This window comes from Ipomoea triloba, chromosome 4 (genome assembly GCF_003576645.1).
Source record: "Ipomoea triloba cultivar NCNSP0323 chromosome 4, ASM357664v1".
Lineage (NCBI taxonomy): Eukaryota > Viridiplantae > Streptophyta > Magnoliopsida > Solanales > Convolvulaceae > Ipomoea > Ipomoea triloba.
This window is the reverse complement of record NC_044919.1, coordinates 5,323,091-5,340,999: the sequence shown is the minus strand read 5'-3', so window position 1 is coordinate 5,340,999 and position 17,909 is coordinate 5,323,091. Positions and strand designations below refer to the sequence as shown.

The 17,909-nt window shown below is 31.8% G+C and overlaps 1 protein-coding gene across 2 annotated transcripts; it reads left to right on the top strand.

The window, feature by feature from the left end:
* Positions 1-4,959: 4,959 nt before the first annotated feature.
* Positions 4,960-9,337, top strand: LOC116017409 (U-box domain-containing protein 43-like). Of its 2 annotated transcripts, none has more exons than XM_031257993.1 (4): positions 4,960-5,291; positions 5,597-6,859; positions 6,993-7,311; positions 7,682-9,337. In XM_031257993.1, exons 2-4 carry the CDS (start codon positions 5,630-5,632, stop codon positions 9,178-9,180), a joined length of 3,048 nt encoding a protein of 1,015 aa, XP_031113853.1. In that variant the 5' UTR covers positions 4,960-5,291; positions 5,597-5,629; the 3' UTR covers positions 9,181-9,337. The 2 variants fall into 2 exon arrangements, with proteins under 2 accessions (XP_031113853.1, XP_031113852.1); XM_031257992.1 differs by having other exon boundaries at positions 7,670-9,337.
* The last annotated feature ends 8,572 nt before the right edge of the window (positions 9,338-17,909 follow it).

The window sequence follows — 17,909 nt, the reverse complement described above, 5'->3', positions numbered from 1 at the left end:
TAAAACAATAAAAAGCACAAATAGAAATACACAGAAGAAGATCAAGATGGCATCAACAAAAATGATCCTCATGTTTGCCTTCCTAACTGTCATTCTATTAGGTTTCTTATTATCCATTCTTCTCTATAATAATAAGAAATTATTACCACTATAATACTAAAAAAAAAAAGTACAGTGTTATGCTAGTTTACTAATCTAATATGATTTTTATTTTTGCAGGTTCACCAATTTTGAAGGTTATGGGACAATCTATTTCGAAAGGTCATGATGATTTTGCTAATCGTGGTCCACATTGTAAGACAGATGAGGATTGTCAGAAAATTTGTAATAATTTTTCAAAAAGCCCAGCTAAGTGTATCAAAGGGTCATGCGTTTGTAATGAATTGAAGGTGGAAACGCTAGCTAGATATTAGTTGAGGTTAATTTCTTAATGCCTGATATAATTTTTCAAATGAATTAAAAAGTTGTTCTACTTTTTTTTTTTTGTTTGTTTGTTTTGTTTTTGGATATGTTAAGAATAATTCCTCAAATTTGAAATTTGAATTCATATCATTTCCCTTATGTTCTGTTTTATTTTTGTTGACATCCAATTAATTAACTTGCTGATAATGCAAATGGAGCGATGCAAACTGGAATTTGATGAGAATATACAGGTGCATAGAATCACTTATTTTGGTAAATTCACTGGGTTTTTTTTCAGACATTTAATGGTTCGGGTTCGTCCGCGTTCACTCCAAGAGGCATAGGAGTGAGTCCAGGGGGAATCGTTGCTTGTGGAAATCGAACCCGGGTTATCCTGAAATTCTTCCCCACAAAGAGAGCTCATTTGCCACTTGAATTACCTCATTGGGTTACAGTTGCATGGAATCACTTATATTATTAACTTTGGAGTATTCTGAAGTTCAATAAACCTTTACGGGCCATTTGGTTGGATTGAGGAAATTATATGGGAAAGGATTTGTAATTTCATGGAGATGAATAATGTGAGAATAAAATGATAATTTAAATTTCAGTGTTTGGCTTACAGGAATAGAATTACTACTGGGAATTTCAATTCTAATGTTTGGTATAGATTATAATTGAAAGGGAATAAGTAGTATAAAGTACAAAATGTCCATACTTATTCATCATCATCATTATTATTATTATTATTATTATTATTATAAATCCTAAATAAACAAATTCAAATTTTACTTTTGAAAATTTATGTAGCACATTGTAAATGAACTTCGGAATTGCATAACGAAAGCACACAATAATATAAATAATGGAGTTTTGAGAAAACGTATTTGATTGAGATTGACCTACTGATTGACGTTCTGTGTTGCGAGTAGAAGAAGAATACATGTCATAATAGGCCGTTTGGTTGGAGGGAATTTGAATTTCATTCCACTTGATTTCCACATAATTTCAAAGGCAACTAAATTCCTTAGTTTGAATGGAGGGGAATTGCAATTCCCTCATTTTCATGGAATTAGAATCCCATGCCCCCCTTGGGATTTTAATTCCGTAAATTTTAGGAAGAAAAAAAAAAGAGAATCCTAGGACAAACTTACCCCTCTGTTTTTTAACTTAAAATTAATGTCTAACATTCCCTTTTAGATGATAGCGTGTATTATTCTCCGACTACTGTCAACAAAGAACGTTGTTTATGAGCAATAATCATTCTAGGCCAACCTTAATCAAGTATGTTTTCTCAAAACTCTCAAGTATTTAAATTTGATGTGTATATAGCGTATTGGCCTACATTTTGAAGAACAAAATTTTGAACAACAAAATTTTAAATTTAATATGTTATATTTTTTGTGTTTGAATGTGCAAATGGATCCAAGAGATACTTGTCATATAAGATGATTAATAATAATAATAATAATAATAATAATAACAACAACAACATACTTACATATGAGTCAGTGTTATGAAATGCAACTCATATGAGGTTGGCCGAAACGCTCTCTAAGCTGATACGGTTTCCTTCCGTAAGTTAGTTAAGTTTGGTAAGTTCTTGTTCTAACCTAGCTGTTGCGGCGGCGGGTGGTACCTTCCGATGGCGCAAGCGTCACCTGGTCCAGGTAGTGATCCGCCAAATGCCCTCATGGAAGATGGAGATCCACACTCCCGTTCAACGAAGAAGCACTATTCCATGAAGCGTTCTTTTGTGGATGCAGTGGCGTCCATCAATAGCTCTGCTGCCGGAGATTCGTCGCGTGTGGATGCCAATGAATGGGCCTTTGAAGACATTGACGTGGAGTCCGACTCAGAACTGGATGCTAACGAGATGGCTGATGGTAGACCACGAGTTACTTTCTCAAAGGAGCTACGTAAAGAATTGTGCAGTGCATGGAAGATGGCGTTGATCATCAAGTACTTGGGGAAGAATATTCACTTTAATCTCCTGAACCAAAGGCTTCCCACCATGTGGAATCTTCAAGGAAAAATGACCTTAACCGACATCTGTTATGGATGTTTTGTCGCTCGCTTGGACAATAAAATCAATTATCTCCACACCCTTCTCGACGGTCCGTGAAAAACTTAAAATCGGTTACATAGTATAAATAAAGGATTCATTTTTAAAAAAAATATAATGTAAGTATTATACTTTTTTAAAAATATTAATAATCATGTATAAATTATATTTACAGTATATGTATAACAACTATTAATTTCACAAAATATTTTTTTTTTTACAAAATGTGAACTTAAATTCAGTTACATAGTATATATAGGGGATTCATCTTTTAAAAATATAATGTAAGTATTATACTTTTTAAAAAATATTAATAATAGTGTATAAATTTCTCTAAAAGTATATGTATAATAACTATTAATTTCACAAATATTCTTGAACAAAATGTATATATGGTATTTTTATGTCATTGTAACCCTATGGGTTTAATCATTCTTTGAATATTTTGTTAATATATGTACATAAATAAGGAATGATAAGGAAGGGCATTATTTATAGCTTGCCGTATTCCTCAATTGATATGCAAATTTCAAGGGAATTCCGAAATATAATTTCATTTGTTTAAATGGAAATAAAATATTGAAGGTAGAATGATTTAATTTTGTTAAGTATTGTAATATTATGTTGATTGATTTCAAAATTTTAAATAAATAAATTAATAAATATATAAATACATAAATAATCTACAAACACACAACCGTATAATTGAATAGCATTTAATTGCGTACATTAACATAATATAGTAATATTTTTTAAGACTATAATATACATCATATAATAATTTGATTGTTGAAATTTTTATTTTTTGAGTATTATCATGAGAGAAATTTAATTGCGTACATTAACATAATATAGTAATATATTTTTTAATACTATAATATACATCATATAGTAATTTGATTGTTGAAATTTTTTTTGAATATTATCATGAGACGAATTTAATTACGTACATTAACATAATATAGTAATTTTTTTTAATACTATAATATATATCATATAGTAATTTGATTGTTGAAATTTTTACTTTTTTTTAATATTATCATGAGAGGAATTTAATTACGTACATTAACATAATATAGTAATATTTTTTTTGAATACTATAATATACATCATATAGTAATTTGATTGTTGGAATTTTTTTTTAATATTATCATGAGAGGAATTTAATTTCGTATATTAACATAATATAGAAATATTTTTTTTTTGAATATTATAGTATACATCATATTGTAATCTATATATATATATACACACACACACACAAATAAGGAATCCATACAGGAATTGAATTGAATAAAATATTTCATTAATTTCTGTGTATAATAAGGAACAGAATCATATTTTGAATATTTTGTCAATTTTAGTCATAAATAAGGAATGATAAGGAAGGCTAGAATTTCTGATAAGGAATTATTATATAATATTATGTTGACTGATTTCAAAATTTTTAGACTAAAATGAACGGGAAAGCTAGCACTTCTGTTTTAATATATATATAGATATAGATTATATAGATAGATATAGATAGATTATATAGATTAGTCATATTGATTTGATCACAAATTAATTTTAAAAATTAAATTATACAAATTTATATCAATAATTTCATGTATATAATGTCATTTATTAGTTTGCTTTCTATATATAGTAAAACAATGAAATATGAAATATTTTTCCTATTTTGGATAGATTTACAAATGCGTTACTATATATTAAAAAATAACCATAAATAACTTCAAATCCATGCATATATATAGCAAAGAATGGGAGATCGAATTATACAATAAAAAACACTCACAGAAATACACAGAAGAAGATTAAGATGGCATCAAGAAAAATGATCCTCATGTTTGTCTTCCTAACGGTCCTCCTATTAGGTTTCTTATTATCTATTTCTCTCCTCAATAATAAAAATTTAGTTTACAAATACAATTATTATTATTATTATTATTTATTTATTTATTTATTTTTTGCAGGATCACCAATTATGAAGGTTATGGGACAATCTATTTCGAAAGGTCACGATGGTTTTTCTAACCTTGATATGGTTGATAGTCAATGTAAGACGGATGCGGATTGTCTGAAATTTTGCAAGTGTCCATTAAGGTTTAGTAATTGTATCAATGGAATATGCGTTTGCAGTTGTAGTGAAAGTGGCAACTAACGGTAGTTATTAGTTGAAATTGATTTTTTAGTGCCCGATATGATTTTTCAAATGAATTAAAAAGTTGTTTTATTTGGGTTTAATATATGTAGAATAATTATATTCTTCATTGAAGAAATTTGAATTCATATTATTTCCCTTATTATGTTTTGCCTTATTTTTGTTGACATTTTCTAACTCTTAAGTTTTAACTCTGAATGTCAAATTCCAATCGATTAACATGGTGATAATGCGAATGGAGGGACGCAAACTCGAATTTGATGAGAATTCATATTATTTCCCTGATACACCAAGTCAAGCGTCCTGTTGAGTAAATTATACTACTAACATCTCGGAATTAATTCACGAAATTTCCCGATCGAGACGAAGTCAATCGCTGAAATTGTCTTGTTTCTTCCCCGAATTGATTTGTCTGACTTTTGATTGTCAAGAAACAATGCAGTCTGACATTGATAACCCGGGGCCTTGTGTCTTCATTTCATTGATCCCACAATTTTTCTTCCCAGAAAATGGAAAGAAAGTCACTATTTCACACGAATTTTTTTATTGGGAGTCGATTGACCTCTTGACTTCAAAGTCCATGGGGCTCCTTCCTTGCCGTATAACACAAAGCAATCGGCAATACAGTTATCTCAAACTGATGCTAACAGCTTCTTGAAGGTAACCCCTTGAAACCTAGTTTTTTCCTTAATCAGTAATCTTTCTTGATAATTCATGCTTTGCACTGGATTTCTGTAGATATCTGAGATATGTCTGTCCTTTTGTTAATTTTTTCCTTTTTTTGGTTTTACTTTTAAGATGTTACATAGTTCTGATGAAGTATTTTGGTTCTGAGCAAGTGCATAATTTGATAATTTCCCCTATCCCATTGACGACAAAGTGTTTGTTGAATTGTGGGTTGTGTTTATTTGTATATTGTTGGAGAAAAAGTGTAATAGTTTCCCAAATTTTGTCTGTTGGTTCAGGATCAACTTATAGAAGATTTAGCATTTACCACAATGGCAGAGATAATACCTATTGGAACCATTCTGGCTCTCCTCACAAGCCAGGTGATCAAAACGGCTCAAGCTGCGAATGATGTGATCTTTGAGAAGGAGAGTTTCAAGAGTCTAGCAAAGCATCTTTTGGACATTGAGCCTGTCTTAAAAGAACTGCAGTTACAGAAACTAAATGATTCCCCGGCTGCTAGACAAGCTTTAGAATCCCTTGAAAATGATGTCAAGAAAGCCAATAACTTGGTTGAGAAGTACAAGAGCCGAGCACGTTTCTACTTGCTGATCAAGTGTAGGCATATCGTCAAAGAGGTGCAGGATGTGACTAGGGATATTGGGAATTCTTTAGCAGCGTTATCCCTTGCTAATATTGAAGTCCTGTCCGGGATTTCTGATGAGGTGAATAGGTTGCAAAAGGAGATGCAAAGGGCAAGATTTGAAGCTAGTCAATCTGAGCTTCAAATTGTTGACAGGTTAAATCAATGGTTAACAGATCAGACACATGACCAGGAGTTTGCGAATAACATGCTCAAGGAAATAGCAAGGGTTGTTGGGGTGTCAGTTGAGCCAGCTGAGATAACCAAGGAGCTTGACAATTTCAAAAAAGAAAAAGAAGAAGCAGCTAGCAGGAAAGAAAGAGCCGAAGTTTTATTCTTAGAACAAGTTATTGAGCTGCTCTCTCTTGCAGATGCTGCAAGAGATTACGAGGAAGTCAGGAACAAATATTTCCAGAGGGTTAAAATCATAGAGCGGTATGACCCTAGAGAAGAATACATCCAGCCATTTAAAGCTTTTATCTGTTGTATAACCAAAGAAATTATGGTGGATCCTGTTAGCCTTTGCACTGGCACTGCATGTGAGAGAGCTGCTATACAAGCTTGGTTTGACTTTGGGGAAAATACTGATCCAGAAACCGGTGAAGTACTACAAGATTTTTCCTATCGACCAAACCTTCAACTCAGACAGTCAATACAGGAATGGAAAGAACTGAACTATTGTATCTTTATCAGGTCATGCAAGGCAAAATTACTTTCTGATGCAGATTCATTTATTGAAGAGTCTCTAGTCAAAATCCAGAGGATTATGAAGGAAAATTCAATAAACAAAGAATGGATCTCAATCGGAGGCCTTACATATATTCTGGTTTCTAAACTTGGTAGTTTGATTGATGGAAATCTGAAACTGAAGTTGATTACTACATTGAAGGATATCATACAGGGGCACACAAGAAACAAGGTAAGTAATTTAATTTGTGTTTCTTAAGAAATTGTACAAGTTTAAATACATATAACATCTCTGCTTGTACTGTTCATTAATAGAATTAGTTTATGACTATAAACTGAACATAATATTTTCCATAATTTTATAGGGTATATTTGTTGAGAATTCGGGTCTTGAGAACACAGTAGCATGTTTGTGGTTGAAAACAAGCTTATCAAATGCTGCAGTTGAATTGCTGTACGAAGTTCTGCAAGATAGGCCTGGTTGGAACATGTCCTACTGTGCAAAACTCTCCCAGCAGTGTAATACAATTCGCTCCCTTGTCTCCCTGCTCAAAAGAGAGGTTGGTGTGTCAGTAGAGAAAGCAGAAGAAATCCTGTTAAATCTTTGTGATGAAGATGAGGAGAACATTATTAAGGCTGCTAAAGAGGGCTGGTATAAGCCTCTCGTTGATAAGATTATTCAAGGTAATAATGCCTTTTCTCTTGGCCAATTGATGCATAACTGAATAATTACTAATTAGATAGCATTAATTTCTTTGAAATTGATGCTTCAAAAGCAATAAGTTGGATGTTATTATTGAATAAACAGTGATAAAAAAAGATTATAGAAAGCGAATATATGTAGCATGACATTAAGCTATGTTTGTTCAAGCTTCAATTTTGAAACATTTTTACCTGTTTTTATGTGAAATGACACAATTCACCTGCTTCGTAAATCTTAACATAAGATAAAGGGTGGTTATACCATGTGACTCAGTAAAAATGGCACTTCTATTTTGTTTCTTTGAGTTTAAAAATTTTAAATGCCACTAAAATCATTCAGTGGCTTTCCTAGGTTCAGCACCTTCAAGAACATCAACTGTGGTGGCACTTCTTGGTTTGGAACTTACTGAGGATAATATCAAACTTCTTGGTGAAAAAGGAATTATCCCTTCTCTGCTGGAAATGTTGTCTGGAAGCTTTGAATCAAAAGAAATTTCATTATCTGCCCTCATCAAATTATCACACTGCTATGATAACAAGAAGCTTATAGCTGCTGCAGGTGGGGTCCCTCTCATCATAAAGACGATGTTCTCTTCCCATTTGTACACTGCTATCATTGCTAAATGCTCAGAAATTCTTGCAAATCTTTGCAAGAATGGAGATGCAATGAAGTTCCTAGTTGATGAAAACGGAAATCAACTCAAAGTAGAGGTCATCATTGCTGACCTGTTGGCTTTACAACAGAATCTTGACTTCTCAGACATTGTTCGAAGGCCCGCTTTGCAGGCATTGCTAGGAATCTGTCAATCTGAAGCTGGACTTATTAAGTCCGCAGTTCTCTCTGCCAGTGGTGTTTCAGTTGTCCTACCGCTCCTCGATGACTCTAACCAGGAAATTAGAGAAGCAGCAATCAGTCTTCTCTTTCTGTTCTCCCAGCATGAACCTGAAGGAGTTGTAGAGTATCTTCTTAAGCCCAGAAGGATGGAGGCTTTAGTTGGGTTACTCGAGAATGATGTCAAGGGTGATGTACAAATGGCTGCAGCTGGTCTCTTGGCCAACCTTCCAAAATCAGAGATGTCACTCACTGAGAAGCTAATTGAATTAGGTGGACTCAAAGCTATCATAAACATTTTAAAATCAGGCACCATGGAAGCAAAGGAGAATGCCTTAAGTGCTCTTTTCAGATTCACAGACCCCACAAATCTTGAGTCTCAGCGTACCGTGGTTGAACTTGGTGCATTTCCATTGCTCATAGACTTCCTTAAAGTTGACTCGATAACAGCAAAAGCAAGAGCAGCCGCTCTCTTAGGCGATCTGTCTATGCGCAGTCAAGAACTCTCATTCATGTCCAGAAAAGACGGTTGTTGGTGTATTATTAACCGAGCTCGTGTCCCTGTATGTCCTGCACATGGTGGAATCTGCAGCACAAGCAAAACATTTTGTTTGTTGGAGGCAAATGCTTTGCCAGATCTCGTTAGACTTCTAAAAGGAAAAGTCCATGCAACAGCCTACGAAGCCATCCAAACATTCTCGACACTAGTTCAGGAAGAATCCCCTCACAGAGGATCCAATGTGCTGCATAAAAATGGTGCAATTGCACCAATAATAGATGTTTTGAACTGGGGATCAGAGTCATTGAAGGGAGAAGCTTTGGTGCTTCTGGAGAAAGTATTGATGTCAAGGGAAATGGTTGACATCTATGGACCAACTGCAAGAATACCGCTATTTCGTTTGACAGGGCGCCGTATAAATGAGGATGGTCATCTCCAGAAGAAGGCAGCTAAAGTGCTGTTACTTATTGAACGTTATTCAAGATCATCAAGATCTCTTGTTTCAGGGATAAGTGGCTGACAACTCTGAACTGCTCCAAATCTTACATAACACACAAGTACAATGTCAGGTTCTTCCCTCAACACTCTAAAATTTGATTAGGATTTTGACAATAATAACAACAATAATGTTGTTGTTGTGGTTGGTTTTGTTGTTATTGTGTATTTTGGTCTGAGCATTTTCTTTTCTTTTTTTTTTTTAATAGAAAAAATGCTAATTCATTTAGTTACAAGGATATCTCAGTATATTATTAGCTGTTAGAAGGGATCACCATTGACAACCAGTGGATGGGGTATATGTCTTTGTAAAAAGGTTCTAGGATAAAAAGTATTTTTAACATGCATTATTTTAAAAGTAAAATAAAATTTACCTTTAATTCTTAGATTTGGTTTAAATTTGATAGAAAAATAAATATTTTTTAAATAGCAAATATACACTATATTATAATGGCAAGTTCTCCTCCAAAGATCCGTGAGATGAGTTTTTGATAAGTATTATATTTTCTCACATCAGTACAATTTTCATCATAAGTAACTCTTCAACTCTTAATATTACATTTTGATTTAAAAGTATTATATTTTTCATCAAAAGTATCACATTTTTCGTCATATATTTTCTATCATAAATAACAATTAAACAATTTATCTATAATTAATATTACAATTTTTGTCATAATTAACTATTTAACCCTAAATATTACATTTTTAGCATGAGTATTATATTACCGTCTTACAGATAAATATCATTGAGAAACTCTATTATAATTCCAACTAATCAATGAATAACTGTAAGTCACTCAAATTACAAAAACATTAAAAATGATGAAATATTAATTTCAAACAATGTAAGAAATGAAATGTGAAAAATGTGTAAATATATAAATAAAGAGTTAAATTCATTTTTGGTCCTAGATTTATAGGTGACAATTCACTTTTAGTCCCTTTTTTATTAGAACATCCACTTTTGGTCTTAGTATTATTGTGACTTGACAATTTTTGATCTTTTATCAACAAATCAGTTTAAATATCGTTAAATACAAGGACATTTCGGTCTTCAATTATGAATACTTTCAAAAAAATAAACATAAAAATATATTGATTCAACATACTTTGTATAAAAAATATTGAAATGTCTTTGTATTTAACGATATTTAAACAATTTTGTTGCAGAAGGACTAAAATTGGTCATGCCACTAATACTAGGACCAAATGAAAATGTTCTAATAAAAAATGATTAAAAGTGGATTGTCACCTATAAATTTAGGATTTAGGACGAAAAATGAAATTAACTCTATAAATAAATAAATATAGTACTAGACTAATGAATAAAAGTAATAAATAATTAAATACTACAAAATGTATTTGAAATAAGAACACGTCGGAAAAAATAGAATAAAATGGCATTTTTAGTGGCTATTTTGTGATACAAATATATGTGGGGTCCACTCCCGGTTTGTGTCGGGCCAAAGTGGATTCGGGTTCTCCGTAGTTAGACGAAGAGATTGATATATAATACGCACAAAACGGATAATGGGTGAATGAGAAATTGGTTCTCAAAGTTGACTCATTTGAGTTGGAAAAATGGTGGGAAAGCTTTGAAGTAAGCTTTTGTCCCACATTGATTTGGGAAGTGGGTTTGCATCACTATTTATACAAGAACATTTCTATGGCTTAGTGACTTGTATAGCATAGAGGCTCTCTCTCGCGTGCAAGGGGTACATATCAAATCCCGAAGGCACCAAATTAATTATTAAATTAATAATCTCGAAAACTCTGCTTTTACTCCTTTCTTCTAAAATGTGTTCATCCCGTTGCTCTAGTTCGCAACCCTTTCCGTTTTTCCTTTTCGTTCTTCTCATTGTTATTTTCCCAGAAATATTATTTTCGTAATAATATTTCTAATATTTCCCAACAGTTTCCCGAAAGAACACAATGCCCAAATTTCAAATATACCCTTAAAATTTAAACATTCTAATTGTTCACATTTCCAATTTTCCATTAACATCTTTCTTCAAAAAATACAAACACCTAACTTAAGCTAATGAATAGGGTTTGCTGTTTAAGGAAAAAAAATATTTTTTGCAGAGTCGTTGGACACCATACGTGTCGTTGCCTAGCTACTTCGCAATTGATGGAATGATGGGCAATGGGTTTGGCGCGCAAATATAGTTTTAGAAGTTGAAAATTGAACAGAGTAACACATTCGGCACGCAATATAAGTTATACAAATAGTCACAACACGTGCTAATCTTGGAAGACAAATCAATGGCAATTTCAACAAAATTAGTGACATGTTTTGTCGTTTTCTCCTGATCTAGATAACTAATCTCCTCAAAAACCTCATAGCTCAGACTTGATCGATGTTTAATTGACACTGATATATATTTAACGTATTATATATATATATATCTATCAACAATATCTAATGAAAATATTCTTAAATAAACAATGACAAAATACTCTAATTGTGGCCGACCTCTTAACTTAATTAAGAAGGTGTCAAACTTACTAACTTAGCCATCTATCCTATTAATTGTTGGGAGAAGATGAGATGAGAGGCAGGCCACCAGGAAGGACCGCAGACTTGCAAGTAGAAGAAACATTCAGACCACTTGGCAATCAGAGTCCCTACTACCTTAATTTGTAGGCATACATATATGGAACTGACCTGGCACATACTTGGAAGAAATCTTTTTTCGTCCGAAACACAACTATTGATTAATACTGTACTATACCTACCTATAATCAGTATAATGTTCTTACTTCTCTGCTACCCCAAACCCTCAAGTAATTACTTTTTTAATTTTAAAATGAAAACATTTGTTTCCTTAATTATCTCATTAGTAGTAGATATGATCTTTTAGTTATGAAAATGGACATATTTGGTTCTTTAATTATCTTAAGATGGTCCCGTGGTTAAAAAGCCTAGATGGAGGAGGAGTGAATAGACTTTTTAATTTAAAAAAATATTAAAGTGAAAATGATTCGTGATATTGAGTGAGTTAACTTTTCAACATTGACCCAGAAGGTTATGTTTATGTTGAAGACTATACAGGTCTATTTTATTAGAAGGTTTAATTTCCCTTCTATGGAAATATGTTGAAGGTTACAAACAGAAACACTACTGTTTATTGGCTTCTCTGTGTAAAGTCTTATAGTAGTAGCTTATCAAGAAGTTTGACTGGTTAAGACTTGTACTGCATAATAACCCTCTTTGTTGACTAAGTTATATTGCTTGTAAAATTCTGGAAAGTCTTATTGTATCTTGTAATTAAAGCCATAGTGCCTATTTTCAAAAAAAAAAAAAGCCATAGTGCGTAGATGTTTTATTGTTGATGATGTTCCTACGTCACTTCTTAACTCTTGTTGTATATGCCAAAGACCTTGTAGTCTAGTGACATCTGGTGTCCCAATTTAGACTCTCATATGAATGATGGGAGTGGATTCGAGCTTCAGTGGAGTCAACTGTTGATTCTTTGTGCTAGGAGTGGGTTCGAGCCTGACTTCTACTACATGTAAACTCTTATTGCTGCTATCCAACCTTTACTATTGCTAATATCATAGTTTGTGTTATTATTAAAGCCTTGTTGTTGAGTAACTCTTGTTGCTAAAATCTCTTGATGTTTTGATTAAATCATCCTTACATCATTACTAGACTTGTATTGCATTGAAGTCTTCCTGTATTTGTCACTTGGAAAATTTTGTGTGATAACTTGTATTAAGAAGTTTATAAGGAAATTTGGAGGTTTAATTTCTAATTCTAATTTACACTTGCATCAATTGAAATCTATTTATACACTTATTCATAATATTTCTTCAGTTGTAGATATGACCCTTTAATTAATTTATAGCGCAAAGGTTTATCATAGAGTTTTGTTGATCTACTATGGTCGTACAATAATAACGGAGAAAGAAAAAAAAAACCGTTATTGAGATTGGAGAATTACTGAATTACCAAAGCATTCCTCCTTTAATTACAATTTCTTGCCCTATGTTTAATTAAATAGAGATTTATTTGCTCTATAAGTGGAATGACCATATATAGGGACTATATTTTAACATCTAAATAATTAGGAAACTAAAAATGTAGCCTTGAACCACAACTCAACTAGTGAACAAATTCAAAGTAAGTTGAGAAACTTTGATTTTCTAGCCGTTGTATGGTGCAAGGTTAAAGGGGACATGTACTTCAGTTGAGACACATCTCGTGATTTACTTCATCTAGTCTCCAAGGGAGGAGTGATGATGGATTATCAAGTTTAGGGTTCACACTTGAGAAACCTAAAGTCTGATTTTTTTTTTTCAATAATTAACTATCAATTTATTATATCATACCGTAAAGCTAATTTTTTAGTGAATGTGTCTTATCTACCTAAATATATACGATCAACATTTTATATATGTGTTTTCAAAAAAAAAAAACATTTTATATTTGTAATTAATGTATAGGAATTAGTGGTGCCGAAGATGGTCCAACACCACATTTTTAATCTTAAGATATATTGAAGATACATTAGATTAGTAGCGATTTATAATTTAATAAAAGTTCCTCATCAGTGTAACGAAAGTTTAGCATGGTCCTGTAAACTTGCAAATAAGAATTATGAAAACAATGGAGGGTGAAGGTGGACCATGTCTTTTCCGACCAAAATATATAAAGGAACTGACATTCTTACCCAAAAAAAAAAAAGAGTTCGATTTTATTCATTTAAATGTTCGATTATAAGATAATATATCCCGCAAATTATATCGTGGACCATGGTCCATAATGCATTGTGGACCGCGCATCGACGTCGTTTTGATTAATGAAAACAGACAGATGAATTCGCGCCACTCACTTTCAGTTCATATACACTGCAGTTACATTTCAACACAACTTCAGTTACATTTCAACATAACTGCAATTACATTTTGATATAACTACAGTTTCATTCGATAATATAAAAACACAAATGTGAAACTGTTATTCAGTATCAGTTCATATACATTGCAGTTACATTTCAACATAACTACAGTTACATTTCGATATAATTACAGTTCCATTCGATAATATCAAAACAAATGTAAGGCAGTATCTTTTGAGATGAATTGTAGTGTCAATTACGGGCTCCGTCTCCCACTTACTGAAACGACGTCGTTTTGGGACCACGGTCCACGATATAAGAACTGAATATATCCTAGTAATTATAAAATTTAAATGAAAAATAAAAAATAAAACATTTTCTATTAATATATATCATTGATCAAAATCTAGCAAGTTCTATCAAACACACTTGACTAATTCTATTACTAATAAAATCATACACTTTGAACTTTACAAATTATTATTTTTATTATTAGGAACAATTACATTTTTATTCTTCAGTTATACTCGTGGTAGAGATTTAATCCTGAGTCATATGTGTGACCATCTTTAATCTCAAAATTATATACAAAGTGGTGAGTTTAGTCCTTAAATGATAAAATCCGTCACTTTATTAATTAACATATTGGTGAAAAAAATAATTTTCAATGAGCTAAAATATCATTTTGCACATAACTTAGCGATTAAAGATGGACACGCATATAACCCATGAAATAAACTTATACCACATGTATAACTGAATGACCAAAAATATAATTTTTTCTTATTATTATAATTATAATTATTATTTACCTAATTAATTTTAAATTATTTTCTTTAATATATTTTAATATAATCATTATTTTACCGTAGAATGAGTACATTATACACTTTTTTTTGTGTGACAAGCTAGCATGCATATTTTACCGTATAAATTTCTTGTTTGACACTCTAAATTAGAACCTTCCAATAGGAAGAATGGTCTTCTCCATGTTGCTTTTGGTTTTTGTAGTCCACGTTTCCTCAGAGCCATGTACTATGGTTTGACTTCATATTAATTGATTTGTTTACTTAATTAACTATAGTTTATTAGTAATATCAAAATCATCCTTTGAACAAAACAATGGATAATTGACTTTGTTATAATGTTATGGCCGTTCACACTAATTTTTCTCCGACCAACCGCGCGCGAAAATGATGTTAGCAGGCAGGATTACCTCAACATAAGCAAAGTTAATTAAGTTAACTAAAATATTATATTTACGCTAAATTAATTAATTGATAAGTACGTTTTGTAGGTTAGCCACCCGTAGTTAACAACTTGATTATGAAGTTTACACATACACTGTGGGAAAAATATTTTAGCTACCAGCTATCAAAAATAAGGCAAGCAAAAGACTTTCACTATAGACTTTAGTGCTATTTTCTTTTTTAAAAAATAATAAAAAATTTTAAAAGGTTATTTACCCCACTAGACTTTTAACTTATTTAAAACCAGCAAGGAGTACTAAGTATTTAATTTTTGTGTCAAAAGTAATGTGAACAAAACAATGATGGCTTAGTCAATTTTTACTTATAGTCACGAAAGATAGTATGAATAATATTGTTGAAGGATTGATCAATTCACAAAGGTCAATGAACATTAAAGCATGGGGTTTCATAGCTTCTCTAGAAATAAACTTTTTTTTTTTTACTCCATTCTCAAAAAATGTTACTCATAATATTTTTTAGTGCGTCTAAAAAAATTGACCATATTTTAAAAATAAATGATAAAAAGAATTTCATTTTACTATATTACTTTTGTCATAAAAGTTTATTTTTAAATCATATATACTTATAAGGGTAAATTGAGAAAAACATATATAATAACAACAACAACAACAACAACAATAATAATAATAATAATAATAATTATTGTTTTTGTTGTTGTTGTTGTGTATAAAGTAAATAGGATGCCTTGTTTAAAACAGAAAGGGTAATTTTTTTTAGAGAGATTATATATAAATCATTCTTGTTTTTGTTCCATACAATAAAAATTACTCCGTATAACGTAACTCAATTACAATTTAACTTTGATTTAGGGGGAAGCTCACAACTGCTATTCAAATGTAAGGAGACAAACCAATCTAAGTTTACCATAACTGACCGACTCAAACAAATAAGGTCAATAGATGGTTTCCAGGCAAATTATTGTGTGTTGTGTGGACCACGGTCCAAAACAACGTCGTTTTGATGTTTAAAAAAAATCCCTATCCCGCATACGTGTTAGAATAATGAACATTTTGGGTAAGATAATGTATTTTATGAGTTAAAATAATGTATTTTATGTGTTAGAATAATATATTTTATGAGTTAGAATAGTGTACTTTATATGTTTTTGGACCACGGTCCACATAATAATGATTGTCGTTTCCACTGGAGTTAAATTTAAAACTTTTTAATTATATAAAGCCAACTGTCCAACCATCTAGATTGAAGATTGCTCTAAAATTACTTTAACTTTCTAACATTAAACCTCCTTAGAACTATAATAATCAACACGTACAAATATTGTCTCTAAATCAAATAACCGCCATATATAGATCGACAACCCTCTATTAAAAAAAAGTAAATTTCTTGAGTAAAAAGTGAATTTTATAATCTCAAAATTAAATAATCATGCATATATTGTTGTGGGGCGAAACGTAAACCGTCGTACCGAACCCCTGGTCACCAAGTCTTTCCTACTAATGTGAAAGTTGGGAGATGAGATGTTGATGGGTTTCGTGTTGGTTTTGTTGTTTGTAGCCCTATCATCTCCAACCATATCATAACTTCATAAGATGAGACGATGTTGTGGTCAAACAGTATTATTATCTTTTCGGTAAGGAAAGCCACCGAAGTGCACCACAATTAATCTCATATCCCCATATATCGTCCAACCTACATCTATCTTTTTATTTATTCTATTTTTTTTTTTTTTTGTTGCATTCTGTAAAGTTGTCCTCTGTGGGTGCAAGTTGGTGGATGGCTGTTGGTGAACTGTGATATGATGTTTGCATTTATGACAAGAAAGCTTGGTTCACACCTTTCCGTATTCATCTTTTTTTCTTTTTAGAAGCTTCCGGCTTACCTAGTGTTACAAAAATTAGATTGAGATAAGGCTCGATTGTTCTTATAGTTGCAGATTTGGGATTAGATTCATAGTGACAACGTGGTTTAGAGATGCATTAATCCTTAGAGCATGTCCATTGATTGAGGTTTTTTCGTGAGTATTTTTGTAGGGTCTCTTTAATTTGTCAAGTTAGAAGTTTGCAATATTTTAAATTATGTATAAAGAATAAAGGAGAGTGGTGACCAGTTGGTGATCATTCTCAACTGCTCGCCCGTGCCCATCAAGCACCATGTGTGCATGTCAAATGTTGTTTTTCTGTTTCCTTTTCTTACAAAAACGTACTCCAAAATAACCTCTTAACTCTTCTCTCTTCAACTATTTCGTCCCATGTTTCTTCCAACACATACAACAAAAAAACTAATGAAAAAGTTCAATTGGAAGTAACTTTACAAGCACTAGTGTAAAAAGTTCTTGGTTTCTAACTCGAGTCACGTCTCAGCTCATATATAATTTATCATATCCCCAAGGCTTTAGAGGTTGATAGTGGAATTATCTGCTATATGTTGGGGTTCAATTTTTTTTTTTTTTCTTATTTGGTCTTTGAAACCAAAAAAAAAAAAAAAAAAAAATGCAAGTTGACTTTTATACGCAGATTTAATTGTGTTTAGTTAACTATTATGAGGAGAGAGAGAGGATGGATATGAATGACTTGGTAAGGTCAAAGTATGCGTGCATGCAGCTGCCATTCGGAGAAGTTTCATTTTCATTAGCTTTGTGCTTTCTCATTTCATCCCCATTCTGCTCTTTGCTGAAG